The 17,853-nt window shown below is 43.9% G+C and overlaps 1 protein-coding gene across 1 annotated transcript in view; it reads left to right on the forward strand.

Moving 5' to 3' along the window:
- Positions 1-745: 745 nt before the first annotated feature.
- Positions 746-17,853, forward strand: part of PLEKHN1 (pleckstrin homology domain containing N1) — a 69,292-nt gene continuing 52,184 nt past the window's right edge. The window contains exons 1-2 of the mRNA XM_073603049.1: positions 746-924; positions 7,944-8,043. Coding sequence (XP_073459150.1) covers positions 842-924; positions 7,944-8,043 — 183 coding nt within the window. The 5' untranslated portion in view covers positions 746-841. The remainder of the gene's footprint in view (positions 925-7,943; positions 8,044-17,853) is intronic.

A 17,853-nucleotide genomic window follows, 5' to 3' on the forward strand; every position in this document is an offset into this window, starting at 1 on the left:
CTCACATTTGTACAACTCAAAAGTCGCACAACTTTGGATGGGTGCGACTTGGATGCACTTTTGGCTTTGACCAATGATAATGGACAACTGTTGCATGTAGAACATTCAGGTGTGACTTTCATGCAACTTTTAAGAGTGTATTTAGCAGTCTATGGCACTCAAGTCGCACCAAATTAGTGCAGGAACCTTTTTAAAGTAGCTGCTAATTAGCTGCTGATGTTAAGTCGCACGTATCTGCGCGATTGTCATTGAAAAACATGGGGTGCAACGTGTTATACGACTTTAGTGTGCAAAGTAACTTAAGTGTGAATGGAGCTCACCTTAGTGCAGAGGTTTTTGTATACATGGTTGTTTAAGCAATCCAGACAATTAATATTAAATCAGGCAAGAATTATCGAGCAGTGCCTGTCATTGCTCAGTGTTAGTCCAAATTATTCCGATCTGCTTGAAAAATCCGATCATATGAAAGTAGTTAAGTAGTTAATATGATCGTTAAGTGTATGGAGCACAGAATGATCTTTCCAATCTCAGATCGGACAGCAGATCTATTGAATATTGCAATGAAATCAGTGTCAGTCCTTCTCCTCCTGTACTGATCACTCCGATCTATCCCCAGATCACAGGAGGTGATGGTGGAAATGATCGGACAGGTCAGTGGAAATGTGACCCAGCGGGGCTTCCCCAGAATTTGTCACATCCGTGTCACCCGGCCCGGGGCGGGGGTGGTGCTGCCCCGGGCCATGCGGTGTGATCAGGGTGACACCCACATGTGTGCCCGGAAGTGAGGATGAGCGGAGAGCAGAGAGTCTGATCACATCACATTGGGAGAGACGGGAGCAGGATGGGGAACCTCAGCTGTGTGCCGCAACCCCACCGACACCTCCGATACTCCTTCTCCAGGAAGAACTCCCTACCGGGGAAAGAGTAAGTCCGACCGACCTATCCACACACACATCGATCACCGACCACCCCATCCATATCGATCCGACACTGACCACCCCATCCATATCGATCCGACCACCCCATCCATACAGATCCATCCCCGACACCGATCACCCCGGGCACCACTCTGATCGCTCTGCCCGGTGCGGTGTCACTGTACCCGGGGCTGCCAGCACTGCACCCCCCCCCTATATTATTCTGATTACTGCGCTCCATGGAGTGTTCATTCCAATCATTGAGCTCTATGGAGGATCCCCTGTGCTCGGTGTAGTATTATTGATTGTGATCCATGGAGTACTCCGGGCTGTGGACAAACTGCCAGCTCTGGACCCCATGTACTATTCATTCTGATCACTCTATGTGATCGCTGTGCCCTATGTACTATTATTATGATCATTGTACCCTGTGTAGTATCATTTTTTGTGATAATTTGCCCCTTGTAGTCTTATTGTGATCATTGTGCCCTGTGTAGTTTTTTTATTGTGATCAATGTGCCCTGTTTTAGTACTTCTGGATTGCGATCATTGTGTGTAGTTTTTTTGTTTGTTTTTTTTTTTTTCAATCGTTGCGCCCCGTTTAGTAGTCTGGATTGCGATCATTGCGCCCCGTTTAGTACTTTGGATTGCAATCATTGCTCCCCGTTTAGTACTTTGGATTGCGATCATTGCGCCCCATTTAGTACTTTGGATTGCGATCATTGCGCCCCATTTAGTACTTTGGATTGCGATCATTGCGCCCTGTGTAGTATAAGTGATTGCGATTATTGCGCCCTGGTTAGTAGTCTGGATTGCGATCGTTGCGCCCCGTTTAGTACTCTGGATTGCGATCGTTGCGCCCCGGTTAGTACTCTGGATTGCGATCGTTGCGCCCCGGTTAGTACTCTGGATTGCGATCGTTGCGCCCCGGTTAGTACTCTGGATTGCGATCGTTGCGCCCCGGTTAGTACTCTGGATTGCGATCATTGTGCCCAGTGGTTTGTAGATTTACAGGCCCCATTTGGATGGCACTGTCCCAGGGATGTTCTGGGTGTAGATTCTGCTCTTTGTGGTTTTACCATTTTCCATGTGAATTGTATGATTTGGGAGAGTCGGATTGGACGGCGAGGCTTCAGACAGGAACACTTGTTGGAGGATGAAGCTCAGCTGCTGCTGGATGTCTTAGCAGGCAGAGCTGTCAGTATAGTAATGACTTTTCAATGGAGTATTAATGGGGCACTTGGGACTAAGTCGAGCCTTCAGCACTGCCTGGTCTGTAGTATCAGCCCTTTGTAGGTCTTACTTTCCAAATAGTTTTCTGATGTGGAAGTATGGGAATCTTCATGTGTATAATATGTATGGATAGCAAATATTTTACAACATGCTTTTATTTATATACAGTATAATTGTTATATTGTGTACACAGCGTGTCCTTCTATGAAACAAAGTGACTTCTCCTGTTTTGGTCTGTAAATCAATCCTTTCCTGGGACTTGTATGCTTTTAGTGATGTCCATACTGATTTGATCATCTTGTGTTTTTATTTATTTTTTGGATCCCCTTGTATGAGGGGACAAGGAGTAAAGTCAGCCAGGTTTGCTCTCTATGTATGTAGGGAACTATTCTGGTATGAGAAGAATGGGCATACCTGAGACTTTGCTTTCCTTTTACAATGGGCAAGCTCCAGCATTCCAGGAGGACAATACTCAGGGCAAAGTATCGGGGATTGTGAAGGTGCTCCGTCTATTCTGAGAACATTGGAGGCTCAACTGCTTCTAAGTTTAACCATAAAATGTAACAATTCACAAGGAGCGCTATAATGTGAAGGCAGATGTGGTGTAAACTGAAAAGCTCACCAAACATTTCTGTTTCCTAAAAAAAAGAGATAATGCATTTACCACACTGACAGTTTGTAATTAGGTTTCAAGCAGTTTGAATACAAGGACAATTAAACCCCAGGGGGCAATCCCATCCCCCACCCAAATGTTACTGTACACAAAAAAACTGGTCTTAATTGTATTTCGGTAAAGCTCTGTAAGGCAACATGCAAATCCCTTAGAGACCCTAAAGGTGGAGTATTGTGTGCTTTCAGTGATTAGGTTGGGTTCATAGTGCCGTGTCCAACTGTAATATTTATGATGGGATGTCCTTGCATGTCTTCTTCTCACATATTTTGTACTCTTGCAGCTAGAGAGTGTTCTGCATTTTACTGCAATCTGTATTCAATTCGGGGTTCTCGATCAGCCGACTTTTTAGCTGCAGACTGCAAATTTTCTATTTTTTATGGATTTTAAAAGGTGAACTGTTTTGAAACAAAATTGATCTGCCCGTGTAGCCATCTGATTTATGCTTCCTAGAAAGGAGTTGGATCTTCATTGAGAAATTACATTTTTGTTCGGCTGTGTTTTTTACATTTACTGGAAGGAAGCCAATTTGAAGGCTCACTCCGCCTGAAGATAATAGCGGGGTGGATTGTGAAGACTTGAGGGAGAATTGCACCCTTTGCAAAAAATTAATAAACGCATTTATTATTTTGCATTTAAGATGGTAAAGCATTGCAACCATGATCAGTGGATGGCAGGTGCAGTGCTCTGACTCCTGCCAACTTCTCCTCCAGCGAAGGTTCATATCGAGGTGCAGACCTTCAGTTTAGGATCTGGAGGAAGTATCAATGGACTACAAATGCAGTGACATCACCACACTTGTGCTCAGTTGAGAACTAGAGATCTTCATCTCACAGGCACAAAATTTAAACTTGACAGGAGATAGCGGGGATCAAAATCTCCAGTATTCCATAAGTGGAGGTGGTGGGTGGCTGTGGACTCTGACCATGTTACATCTTAAATATGGGAATAACATGAAACCTGCTCTGAAAGGTGGAGTTACCTTTTAAACCACCTGAGAGTTTCTTTTCTCTGGGGCTTTATCAGTAGATAGTTGCCCTTGTGTTCCTGGGTCTGCACACCTATGGTGGCCATTGGAAGGGGGTTCCCACTCTTCCTGTTGGAAGGGAGGCTTAATTTCTGGAACATTTTAGACATCTAAGACAGTCTTTGGTAAAGTGGTTCTAAAGCCTTGGTGTTTTTTTTTTTTTTGTCTTAATGCATTCCCTGCTTTAGGCTGGGTTCACACTTATGCAAATTGGATATGGGTTTCCCGGAACCAATTCGCATAGCAGGAGATTTTGAACGACTCTCTATGGAGCTAGTTCACATATCTCCGCAGCCCTGTGCATCTTCTGGTCCATTTCAGGTATGAATTACTTGCTGGTTTCCAGCCTTAGGCAAATTGTATCATACATCCCAGGAGTCTTCAGGAAGGAAGGAGGGGTTTTCTCAGCTAAGCACACCCTCCTGTCTGCATGCCTGGGCTAAGGGCAGATGGATTCTCAGAAGTAAATGCTACATGAATCATCTGCCCTTACTCAAGATGGCCATGGCCAGAAATGCTAGGGGGTGCTTTTCAAAGTGATTTCTCAGCAAACTAAATGGATGTATGGAGGAGTTTTCTTTGATTATTAAAAAATGAATTAAATTGTGTTTTTGGTGCTCAGATGCAGTGTAGTTTCACTTTAAGGTAAAATTAAAACACTCCACCAACTATTCCCCTCCCCTCATCTCTAAACACTTCCCTGAGCCTATCAGCCTTCTCTCCTATTTTCTTCTTCTCACAGAGAATTGAGCAGGAGCCATGGCTCCTGCGGCTGTCAATCAAATGGGGGCAGGGCAAGGCTGCGCTGTGCGTGTTAATGGACATACGCGTCCTGGTTCAGAAGTGAACCCACTTTTGTGCCCCCATAGAAAACGATTGCTATGGGGTGCACAGAGAAGAGGAGGAGCGCCTTGGGGGGACCACAGAAGAGGAGGTTCATGGCCCCTCTGTGCAAAACCATTGCACAGAGCAGGTAAGTATAAAATGTTTGTTGTTTTAATTAAACAAAAAAAATCCAGCCTTTTACCATAGAGGAATCCTTGAAATAATTTTCATATTTTGGGGAACCTCTGCTAAAACCAGTTTTTTTTTTTTTTTTTTTTTAGAGATCAGTGGGGAAAATGTCTTACATTGTTAGTGGGAAGAAGGCCAGCCTTACAAAAAGCTAAAAAAGATGGTTGCTGTTTTTGTAACATTTTAATGTGTATCAATAAAGAAATCGTTGCTTGTAAAGGAATTTTGAAGAAAGTTTGTTGGTGTGATACCACTGACTCTACCAAGTGGCGCTAGCTCTGGAACTTGGTAGGCACCACCAAATGGGAGGCCAATTAGCCACAGCTTAAAGAACCCATAGCAACCCCAGGAGGAACCCTGGCTAAGAATGGCTGATCTAAGACATGCAGGAAGCCGGAAGGTGCCTCAGCCCAATAGGCTTTGCCCATTACTAAATATTACTTTTAAGCAGATTTTTAAAGCCCAACTCTGGGAAATCGCAACATTCCTCCTTGCAGAGGACCCCACGCTGTAAGGGTTAACTTCTGGTTTAGGTCTAGGGAAGAGTAAAAGCATTTTACCTACCCGATCCTGTGCTCCCTCGGTAGGCGGTGCACCCTCATGCTCTGGCGATGGACTGTGCCTTAGCATCATTATGTCCAATTAAAGGCTAAGGCTCTTACATTGGTCTTGATGATGTCGGGACCTTACGGAGCATGGCAGAGAAGAAGCTGCGGGGACTGGTCTAAGGATGCAGAGTATTTGGTAAGTACATTTCCCATGTTCTCTAGATCTTGATGAGCAGTTAAAGCAGTAGTAAACCGCAGGGTGTTTAAGGTTTTTTTTTTTTTTTAAAAAAAGAAAAAAAAAAAAAAAAGGTAATATAATAATGTGCTAGAACACTGTGAAACTTCTCTGAAAACGAAGCCTACCAGCAGCGCACTTTCACTGTTGAAGGCACTCCCATCTTCACCCGATCTTCCTTCCAGGTTTGCGGACTCTGGCTGTGTGACTGGCTTGAGCCGCGATGATGTCACTCCCGTGCATGTGTGTAAAACCTGCTGATTACGGCACAGGGCTCTGAAGGAATGCCACAGGTATGTGCCAGTGGCGTCACCGGCTGCGTCTACAGCAAATATCTCCTAAATGGCGTATGTTTAGGAGATATTTACAGTACCTATAGGTAATCCTTATTATAGGCTTACTTATAAGTAAAACTTATACATGGGAGTTTACTCCCACTTTAACCCTTGCTGTGCAGGTACAGCACTGCAGCATGGAGTTTCCCAGAGTTGGGCTTTACCTGTGTGTCTAGATTTGTTGGAAAGCATGAATCTCTTGACTTTCATTTATCAAAAAATGTTCAACACCTACTTATGCCCACTTTATGACCGTGCCCTGTGGTGCTAACTATCACTGTAAATTCTTATGTAGCTGCCTTGCTCTGTGCTTACAAGTCTCAGCATCAGGCCTGTAGTAGCAGTAGCAGAGCTTCTAAAGGTTTCCCACATGAAACCAAACACCTAGAAGTGGCATTAAGTATGGGTATGAAATTCTGTTGAACTTGCAGTACTTGGCCTGCCTTGGCGAGCAGAGAGCCTCTGAGACGTTGGCGTGTCTGCTGTAGATGTCTGCATAGGAAGCTGCCTTCCTAGTGTTAAACGATTTCCCATTCAAGGACTGTCAGATCTTTGTATTGCAGGGTAGGGCTAAAGTGCACAATCTTATCTACACTTACTCAGTCTGACCTGTCTGTCTACTGCTTATTACTAATCAGCCTCTGTGACACATTGTGCGATAAATGAAAACTGCTTTGGATTGACAATTTGAGCTTCAGTATGCATGTGTTAGCATAGACACCTTCTCTGTCTGCGTAATGGGATGACTGCGCTCCTGCAATTGCGAGGTAGTGACATCATCCCGCGTTGGCCAATCAAGACGGCCAAAGACTGGCACCTGGAAGAAGATGTCAGCACTGACGAGGGCTTTCATGGACATTGGAACTACTACTACTACTACTACTACTACTACTAAGAACAGGCAGTCCTCGGGTTACAAACAAGATAGGCTTTGCCCGAACTTCCACTTTAAAAACAACCTAACTAACGCTAAACCTGTTCTCTGCCACATTCAAAACCTAATCTAACCTTGTAAAGCAAAAATCGCTATACTCGCCTATTCTGCAACCAATCTGGTTCGATCCCAGCATCAGCTGACAGCGGCGGCTTCAGTGTGGAGGTGGGTGCAGGGGAGGCAGCTGACAATGGAAACCCCATAGTAACTCTATGGGTGACGTCACTTCCCAGCCATTTCACAGCCGTTGTCAGTCCTTTCTTGCACACAGCTTCCTCCGCTGGAGACCCGACTGAATTGGTTGCAGAATAGGCAGGTACAGCGATTTTTGCTTTACAGGGTTAAATAGATTAGGTTTGGAATGTGATGGAGAGCAGTGTAATTTTTACCTGGAATTATACTTTAAGTTGCATTTGTATGTAATTTGGAACAGGTACATTTTTTTATTTTTTAAGTATAACTCCAGCCAAAAAAAAAATTTTTAGAGTGTTTTGGATGGCATAGGGAAGGGTTAACACCCTTGTAACATTTGTTTTGTGGTCCGTGCCCCTATTCAGAAGATTTCACCTCGCTGTCTGTCCCACTAACAATTGGAATTCTGAACATTTTGGGATGTTGTGGAAAGAAAGATTGGTGATCAAGCTTGAGGCTGCATTCACACTACGGCGTTTTGAATCGCGGGTGGGTCTGCCAGCAATTTGACAGCGCCGAGGTGTGAATGACAAAGCGCAGAACTCGCTTTTGAGTCGCCATTCATTTGAATGACTTCTCAAATGCGAGTTCCCCGTTTTGTCGTTCACACCATGCAAGTCAGCGCACTCCAGCGCACGTTAAAGCACAACTAATATGGATGGAAATGTACGTGCATTTTCCATACATTTTAGCGCTAGTCAGTGTGAATTGGCTCTTAGGTTGTAAAGTGTTAACATTTTGGCTGCGGCCGGTGTCGGACTGACATTTCATAACACAGTTGTATGTTTAGCGGTGAAAGGATTCCATGCTCTTGTTTCATCACCCGCTCTCTTCACAGGCAAGACAGCAGAACTAAGTGGACCTATTTGTTTGGGAATGAAAGTGCGGCTGGAAGAGGGACTCACTCGGACAACATTCTCCAATACATCCCCGGGAAGGTAGGCACTTGTGTCCGCTCATCAATCTGCTATGGCAAAATGCTTTGTGATGACTGATGTTGTGGTTCCTAGAAATGTCACACAGCGAAGGGTTAAGCCTGTTACTGAATATCAGTCTTATCAAACGAGTCTGCTGTGTATATACATCTGCATGCCTGGAATTTGGGATAGGCTGCCAGGATATTCCTCTCTCTTCTGTATTCCCATGGGAGAGGCTGTGCATGTAAGGATTTGCTAAAACACACACACATGCATACAAATGAAACTCCACCCAAAAGGCTTAATTTCGTTCTTTAGGTGGAGGGTGCGAAGAAAACTTTCATCCAGATTCAATAAAGGAACTTTAACTTTAATTATAGTCTTATAGCAAAGTTGAAAAAAAAATGTATTTAGGACTGTAGTTTCCCCAAGCTTAAAAAATAAAACAATAAAATAAAAAAACAGATCCTAAAAATACTGGTCTTTAAAGTGGAACTAAACCCACCGATGTTTCCCAAAACAGTTGCATTCAAGGCATGCCATAAATAACTGTCAGTTGCTGAAAGACCCCTTTCACACTGGGGCGCTTTGCAGGCGCTACTGCGCTAAAAATAGCGCCTGCAAAGCGCCCAGAAACAGCCGCAGCTGCGTCACCAATGTGAAAGCCCCGAGGGCAATCGCACTGGAGCGGTGCGCTGGCAGGACGGTAAAAAAAGTCCTGCTAGCAGCATCTTTGGAGCGGTGTATACATCGCTGGTATGCATTGCATGCTAGCACATTATGACAGACTTGCCTGAAAACAAAGCCCTTGTCGTTTGCAGCTATTGCTATATTTCGCAAAAATTGCAGCATTTACCAGCTAAGCCACAAACGTCACGCTCTGTTGGGGCTTAGCAAACATTCCATGCTTAGGCTTTAACATTTGGTTTGAAAATGAAAAATGTGATGCTGCAGAAAGTCCCAAATTTGCAAGTTTGTTTGTTGTGTTTTTTTTTTTTTTTTTTTTTTTCTTATAAACCTCAAATCGATGCTTTTCTATGAAGTTGGAGTTTGAGAATTAATTTGTTGCCTGCCTTCAGCCCTTTGCAGCACAGGCTTACCAGGAAGACCCTCTAAAAATCAATGATGGCAAGCCTACAGCCAAGCCTCATATACAATTACTTCTTCATATAATGGGTACTATAGTGACCCCATATATACCATAAGCCCTGTTGCCCACATGTTTCAGCTTGTTTAAGAGTCGTGTGAACAGCAAGCTTTGACAAAGCATTTGCAGAGCTTTGAGCAAGCTTTTAAAGTTCCATTCAACTCCAGTGTTGAACACAGATCCTAACGGGAGTGCTGATTGCCACTTTAAACAAGCTGCTAGCAGTCTTAAAGAAGTGCTGAAGCTTGCTAGCAGCTGCACTCAGCACTCCTATTAGGATCTGTGTATAACATTTCTAAACTGAAGATGAAAGGTACTTTAAAAGCTTGGCGAAATCTCTGCAAATGCTTTGTCAAAGCTTGCTGTTCACACAGCTCTTCTACAAGCTGAAGCCCGTGTGAATCAGGCCTAATTGTAAATTGGGAAAGCTAGCTTTTGAGAACACTTGTTGAAGTAGGTGTAACCCCTAATGAAATGACATGTAGTTTGTGGACTGTGTATCATATTCAAAACAGGTTTTTTAATAATGATCACAATAGACCGTACCTGCGTAATGTGTAGTCTACTTTTGAAGCCTATGTGAAAAGATGACAACACTGGAGCACATTCGGGAGACGAGGACAGAGTATCACCTTATAACAGGAAGTGCCTGAATAAGGACCTTCGCCAGGAATTCTCTCAATGAAAATGACAAATTTAAAAAAATATGACTAGGGAAATGACAATAAATCGTTAAAGCTTCTCTGATATTTTAATGATTGGGGTTTACATATACTCAAAGATCAACAGTAAAATGTTTACCCATAGGAATCAATAGGGTATAGTTTACAAGCTATGCTTTGCCGATTTCAAGACTTGGCAATATTTTTAACTTGATTTGTATGACGGGTTGTACTCCCTAAGGGCTGAAACCACCCTAGCCATTGATATCCTATATGCCCCAGGTAGTTTTAGCATGGACACTGGCCTTTCTTGTCCTAAACGATAATAACCTTATATAGTGAGGGAAAAAAGTATTTGATCCCCTACTGATTTTTGTACGTGGATGGTAGGTTGTTTTTAACTGTGAGAGACATGATTACAAAAAAAATATAGAAAAATTCATTTAAAAAAATGTATAAATTGATTTGCATTTTAATGAGTGAAATAAGTATTTGACCCCTACGCAAAACATGACTGCTTGGTGGCAAAACCCTTGATGGCAATCACAGAGGTCAGACACTTCCTATGGTTGGCCACCAGGTTTGTACACATCTCAGGAGGGATTTTGTCCCACTCCTCTTTGCAGATCCTGTCCAAGTCATTAAGGTTTCGAGGCTGACATTTGGTAACTCGAACCTTTGGCTTCCTCAACATATTTTTAATGGGATTAAGGTCCGGAGACTGGCTAGGCTACTCCAAGACCTTAATGTGCTTCTTCGTGAGCCACGCCTTTGTTGCCTTGGCCATGTGTTTTTGGTCATTGTCATGCTGGAATACCCATCCACGACCTGTTTTCAATGCCCTGGCAGAGGGAAGGAGGTTCTTGTCCAAGATTTGACAGTACGTGGCCCCGTCCATCGTCCCTTTGCAGTGAAATTGTTATGTCCCCATAGCAGAAAAACTGCCCCAAAGCATAATGTTTCCACCTCCAAGTATGACGGTGGGGATGGTGTTCGTGGGGTCATAGGCCACATTCCTCTTCCTCCTAACACAGTGAGTTGCGTGATGCCAGAAAGCTTGATTTTGGTCTCATCTGACCACAACACTTTCAGTTCTCCTCTGAATCATTCAGATTGTTCATTAGCAAACTTCAGGTGGGCATGTGCATTTGCTTTCTTGAGCAGGATTTCAGTCCTTCACGGCATAGTGTGTTACCAGTTCTTTAATTGGTGAATATGGTCCCAGCTGCCGTGAGATCATTGACCAGATTCGACCATGTAGTTTTGGGCTGATTCCTCACCGTTCTCATGATCATTGAAACTCAACGAGCTGGGATCTTGCATAGGGCCCCAGACCGAGGGAGATTTACAGTTATTTTTGTCTTTGTTCCATTTGCAAATAATCACACCAATTTTTGTCACCCTCTCACCAAGCTGCTTGGAGATGGTCTTGTAGCCCATTCCAGCCTTGTGTAGGTCTACAATCATGTCCCTGACATCCTTGGACAGCTGTTTGGTCTTGGCCATGGTGGAGAGATTGGAATCTGATTGCTTCCGTGGACAGGTATCTCTTATACAGGTAACAAGCTGAGATTCGGAGCACTCACTTTAGTAGAGTGCTCCGAATCTCAGCTTGTTACCTGTATAGAAGACACCTGGGAGCCTGAAATCTTGCTGATTGATAAGGGATCAAATACTTATTTCACTCATTAAAATGCAAATCAATTTATAACTTTTTTGAAATGCGTTTTTCTGGATATTTTTGTTGTTATTCTGTCTCACTTTTGAAATAAACCTACCATTAAAAGTATAGGCTGATCGTTTCTTTGTCAGTGGGCAAACGTACAAAATCGGAATGGGGTCAGATACTTCTTTCCCACATAGTACATGAACTGGGGTCAGCACTGGATGTCCAAATTGTGCTGTAGCATCCATATTCTTCTAGGGAAACCAACATGTCACACCGCCCCGGAAAGCTTTGAGAAATTGCATCCTATTGTGGGTTTCTGCTGAATCGGTTATTTCAGAGTCAGTGCGTGTTAAGATTTACGCTTCATTAACCTTCGCGTTTCGTAAATACATAAAGAAGTAAACATTGTGAAATGGGGGGAAAAAAACAATAATCTTGATGGAGTTTCTACACTTGTGGAAAATAAACTATGCAGAGAAAGTTTCACGGTGCACGGGAGGATAGAAGGCGCTTTGAATTCAGAGCGGTGCGAAGTAAGCTGTTGCATTGACTGGTGAAGTTTCAGAATATACAAGTTAAATTTACCAGGATTCAAACATAACGTTTGTGGTTTCCAAACAAAAATGACTGATGTATTTACCCTATTGTAATATAAACATACATGAGATAATAGCATTACAACTAGCGATTATGTCGGAAAATCCATCACGTGTGCTAGCCCTCCGCTCAAATTAAAGGAAACCTGTCATGACAGAAATAAAAGGGCTGCTATTGGTGACACAATTCTTAAAATGTTAGTTGCCTTCCTGTCATGTTTATCCTTTGATTTTAGTAATATGTGAGTTATTGCTTTTTGACAGCCACTAGCTACCTGATCACTGCATGCAGCTGATGGTTTCAGGTGCTGTTTTTGACCCGGCATCTTCAACCAAAGTTGTTCTAGTAATAAACTTTTGTCAACCCAGGAGGGCCACCCACTGTGAAGAAAAATCAGCTGCAATTATAACTGGGTATGACCAGCTTAAGGCTACATACCGTTCCTAGACCAGTGGTCTCCTAACTAGGGGCCACATTATTCCCCCCACTGTTGCAGACATGGTTTCTCGCATTGCCACCAAAGATGGGGGCACTCTTCCCCCTGCATTGCCACCAACGATGGGGGCACTATTCCCCCTGCATTGCCACCAACGATGGGGGCACTATTCCCCCTGCATTGCCACCAACGATGGGGGCACTATTCCCCCTGCATTGCCACCAACGATGGGGGCACTATTCCCCCTGCATTGCCACCAACGATGGGGGCACTATTCCCCCTGCATTGCCACCAACGATGGGGGCACTATTCCCCCTGCATTGCCACCAACGATGGGGGGCCACCAACGATGGGGGCACTATTCCCCCTGCATTGCCACCAACGATGGGGGCACTATTCCCCCTGCATTGCCACCAACGATGGGGGCACTATTCCCCCCCCCATTGCCACCAACGATGGGGGCACTATTCCCCCCCCCCCCATTGCAACCAACGATGGGGGCACTATTCCCCCCCCCCCCCATTGCCACCAACGATGGGGGCACTATTCCCCCCCCCCCATTGCCACCAACGATGGGGGCACTATCCCCCCCCCCCGATTGCCACCAATGATGGGGGCACTATTCCCCCCCCCATTGCCACCAATGATGGGGGGCACTACCCCCCCCCCCCAATTGCCATCGACGATGGGGGGCACTATTCCCCCCCCCCCATTGCCACCCACGATGGGGGGCACTATTCCCCCTGCATTGCCACCTATGATGGGGGGGGGGGGGGAACTATTCCTCTCACTAATACCAAGACATTTTCTTCTCCTACTGGCCACCGTGCAGCCCCCTTAAAGTTTAAAGGACCCTAAACTGGCCCTTTTGTTTAGGAAATTTGGAGACCCCTGTCCTAAACAAATGATTGCATTTTTTCTTTAGGGCACTATTCCCCCTGCATTGCTACACCTACACCTTACTTGTCTCATGGCAATTTTAAGTAAACCTGGACCCAGTACTTCCAGTAATTAGCCTGAGATGCGGGTAATGCAAACATCTGGATGTTCATACTGAGGCATTTGATTGACTGTCAATCAGACTTGTGGTGGGTGCCTGGAGGTAATTGAGGATCTCGTACAGAGGAGGATGCTGAACGTTGACTCTTAGCATCAATATGTTCTCTTTAGGAAAGTTTTTTTAAGGTGATAACGCTGCTACTGCATGTGTGGAATAGAAAGGGATTATTGTCATCCTTGAGCAGGATGTACAAGGGAAACAATATAAACAACAAATCGTCTGGATAAGATTCACTTTAATGGTTTAATTTGCTGAAACCATTTTTTTTTTTTTTTTTTTTTTTTTTATAGCAACATTGGCTACCTATGTGGCATTTGGGATTTGTACTTCTCTGATCTATGTCTATGGTCTATTTGTGACCCATCTTTACAAAAAGCACATAACTTTGATTTATGTGGTTCTGTTCTCCTAAAACTCCTGCTTCTGGAACCCAACCGCTGCTTTCTAATCTGCTCTTTATAGTGCGTCTATATGTGATTCAAACCTCATTTGGAACAGGCTTTTATTTCTATTGCTTATTGTATTTGTGGTATTGTTCTTTGCTCCTGCTTTGTACTTCTCTTTGGACGATATGGGTGCCATAGACTGTATATACCAATAAAATAAGTCCTACTGCCAAAGCCAGAGCATGCTTGAGCAGCATGTGGCCATTCATAATCTAGTTTTAAAAAAGTGAAAAATCCTTTTGCCTTTCCTTTTTTAAAATACATTTTTGTATTTTTTGTGGCTTTTCATTGTGGGACTGTAGCAATTGTTTGTGTCCGCACAAATCAGCTAGCTGGCTCTAACTGGGTCCATTTAAGCATGACATTAGATCAGCATGTTTTTGCGGAGGTTGAATTGATCCTTTGTTGTTGTGATGGGGGCTTTGTACAAATCGGCATTTGTTCGCAAGGTAAACAGCGGTCAGCCATACAACATCTGTATTAGAGCTTGTAGGTCCTTTTTTTCCAAAAGTTGTCAGTGCAGCTTCCTACACTGCAGTCATTCAGCCTGAGGGCCAGGCTATGGGGTCATCGCCCAATCTGACCAGTGCAGCAAAGGTGTCCATATGCAGGCGTCAATTGTTATTTGATACAAGCGATTCTGATACATAAGGCATAGCAAAGGCTGAACACACATGGGCTAAAATAATTGCAGATAAAGACCAATAAGCAGGCCGGGGCATTTAGTGATCCGTTACCTGTTTATAGTTGTAACAAAAAAAAAAAAAATCGGACATGACAGTTTTTGTAGATGTTGTATTACTGTTTATCTAATTGACTGTTTGTGCGCAGCCTGCACAGCGTACTTGGCAGCATGCATTTATTCAATCACCTGTCGACAAGTAGAAAACATAAGTGGCAATTGAAATAATTGGAATCTAGCACCTGGCTGGTTTCATTGTATGACTCACCCTGTCTGTATTGCGGTTTCATTGTAATATATCCCACATAGCTGTGCTGACCTGGCTGTCTGGGAGGCAGACTTCCCCGATGGTCTCAGTGCCGGTAGGCACATCACCTTCTTTCTCAAAAAGAGAGTGAGAAGTTGGTTGGCTTAAAGTGGAACTTCACTCTCCCCTGCATGTTTTCTTTTTTAACCACCACCCCCACCCCACCATACTTGCCTTCCCTTGGATTCACATACTCAATTGCACAGCAGATCCAGCGTTCTCCTGCTGTTCAGATGTTACAGCCCAGTTCCCATGCTGCCATTTTGGTCCTCTTAGTGATTGTGAGCATCTGCCCTTCTGGGTTGAGGCAGCAGGCCCATGATGCTGACCGGCGACTCTACTCACAGCAGCCACTGTTTCATTACTCCTGCAGCCTCCTGCAATATGTGAAGGTGATATCCCAAGAGGCTGCTGGAGAAGTGACATGTCATTCTTGCCCAGGTGAGAATGGTAGGGGACTGGATGGAGTTGGAGCAAAAAAAAAAGCTGTGGGTTATTTGGCGGGGAGGGAAGGGGGGATGCAGGGACTTAGTCGCTCAGGGGAGTTATGGCCTGCTTTAAGCTGACCATACAAGGCTGGAATTATGGCTGAATCAACAGAAATTTCAGCTGTGGGTGTTCTTGTTGGCACCACCCAGCTTGACAAATTTTGATTGAAAAATTGAAGGAGTCAAATGGAAAATTGTTCAAACAGTGAGTGCACCCAGTTCAGCCCCAGATTACAACAGCTGGCAGTGTGGATTCCTCCATCCATGCTTCCACTCTGTTTGGCATGGATGGAGGAATCAAGTAAAGTCTAAATGTGTATGGCTATCCTAAAGCCTAGTACACACGATGAGATTATCAGACAAATGATCATCCGTTTTTTCTTTTGAATGCTATTCACCATATCGAAAACGAATAGGTTACTAAAGTACAAAAATTCTTGTAGGGTAGCATAAAAATTCGGAAGTGATGTAATGTATTTCTATTGTATTTTCGGACAAAAACTGTACTGTTTAAACGAAAATCGTGTGATCTGGTATCGCATGAGAAAAATGTTTGTTTGTTCCTTCGGAAAATTTCAGACAACTGTGTACTAACAATCAGATTATCATACGATCTCTTCGAAAGTGTTATTTTTTGTTAGATATTCTGATCATGTGTACAGGGCTTTAGCCTCTGCACCCAGTGACTCCTCTCCAGCCATATTCAGCTGCCATGGCCATGTGTAGATAATGTCAGCCAGTATCCCGCCCCTTCGGGAGACATTTGCCTGTTCAAAAAAAAAAAACGGCGGACATTCGGCCCATGCGTATGTCAGTCTGTCCGACAGAAGCCAGCTTTTTGGTGGGCTTCTGTCAGACATGCATGCTGGAAAACCAGCAGTTGACCGACTCCTGATCAGCGCTCTCAGCCAAAGGCAGAGAGTGCTGATTGGAGTGTTCTGGCAGGGGGGTTGTCCCCCTGTCTGAACACAAAAGCTACACGGGGTGATCGATATACTAACTTCGCAAAAATGGAGCTGACCTTTTTATTCATTTATTTATTTTTTTCGCTCAACCTGCTGGGTTGAACTGAAAAAGACTATTAGTGTGTATCAGGCTTTGGTTTACTTTAATCTGTCATCCAGGAAATCTCCCAGGGGGCAGCTGAATGGGACTGAGGATTTGGCACTGGTTGCTGGGACACTGACATTCTAGCAATCCACAAACCCTGTCCACTTAGAATTGGTGGTAATTACCACCAGTTTGTCTACCTGTTCTTTTTGAAATAGTTGCAGCCATAGTGGCAGAATCTATTTTAGTGGCGGTAGTGAGAACTACCTAAATCTGGTGCACATGATGGTACTTGTACGGAAACTGGCACAAAGCTTTTATGAATTAGTCGCAGGCCATATTAAGGTAGCAATACCACCATAAGTGTTATTGATTTATTGAATATCTCCCTATTTGTTGTTGTCCTGGTGTCTGCTTCCAGGATTTTATATGTGATATTGCAGTGTCTTATGCTATCAGAGCTCTTGAGCCATGTCCACAATGCCATGCTTCTTGGCAGCAGCTGTCATAATGTTGTTGGTGGATGCAGAGGAAAAAGAGGTGAAATTACTGAATGCATCCAGTGATCACTAAAGGAGAAGAGGCCAGTTATTTTGGGTCATGTACCAGTCTGGGAAAACTTATCACCCAATTTCTTCCCAGGCACTCTGCCGCTTGTCAGTTTATGTAATGGGCATCCCTGGGGTCATAGAGGTTCGTGAGGACCCTTACCAGGCAGATGAAAGTCTCCAAATCCAACATGGGAACATGGCTGTTTGGCACAAGAACATGTGAAAAATACCCTAAAGAGCTTGAAGTCTATGGGGCCAGAAATGTTTGATTCTGCCTGATAAAATGGCCATGTACTTTTTTTTTTTTCACACAAGTGGCAGCAAAACACTCAGGTGTGAACAGCACCATTAGATATAATGTTGAGCGTTCTTGCGCTTTGAAAAACATGCAACTTATTGCTCGTATGTGATTGAGGGCTTTAAGTTTACATTTTCACATGCCATCATACATTAGCACATTACATAACAATGATAGTAGACTGCATGGAGCTTAGATTTTACTTATCAGTCTGCCTGCCAACCCATTACCCCCTCCTTACTCCAAATCATAAATATGCATGCTTGTATTGCAAGACTTTACATGTTTAGAAGTAGTACAGGCACCCATGTGCTGCTTGTATTGTATGGGGACAGTAAGGAACCAGTGTAGAAATTCCTAGCTGTTAGCTTTTTCTACCCATAGGATCTTTGCTTAGGAATTGTGGGGTTGCCTGAAACTTTTTAGGGTGTAGGGTAA

The sequence above is a fragment of the Aquarana catesbeiana genome, linkage group LG10 (assembly GCF_042186555.1).
Source record: "Aquarana catesbeiana isolate 2022-GZ linkage group LG10, ASM4218655v1, whole genome shotgun sequence".
Classification (NCBI taxonomy): Eukaryota; Metazoa; Chordata; class Amphibia; order Anura; family Ranidae; genus Aquarana; species Aquarana catesbeiana.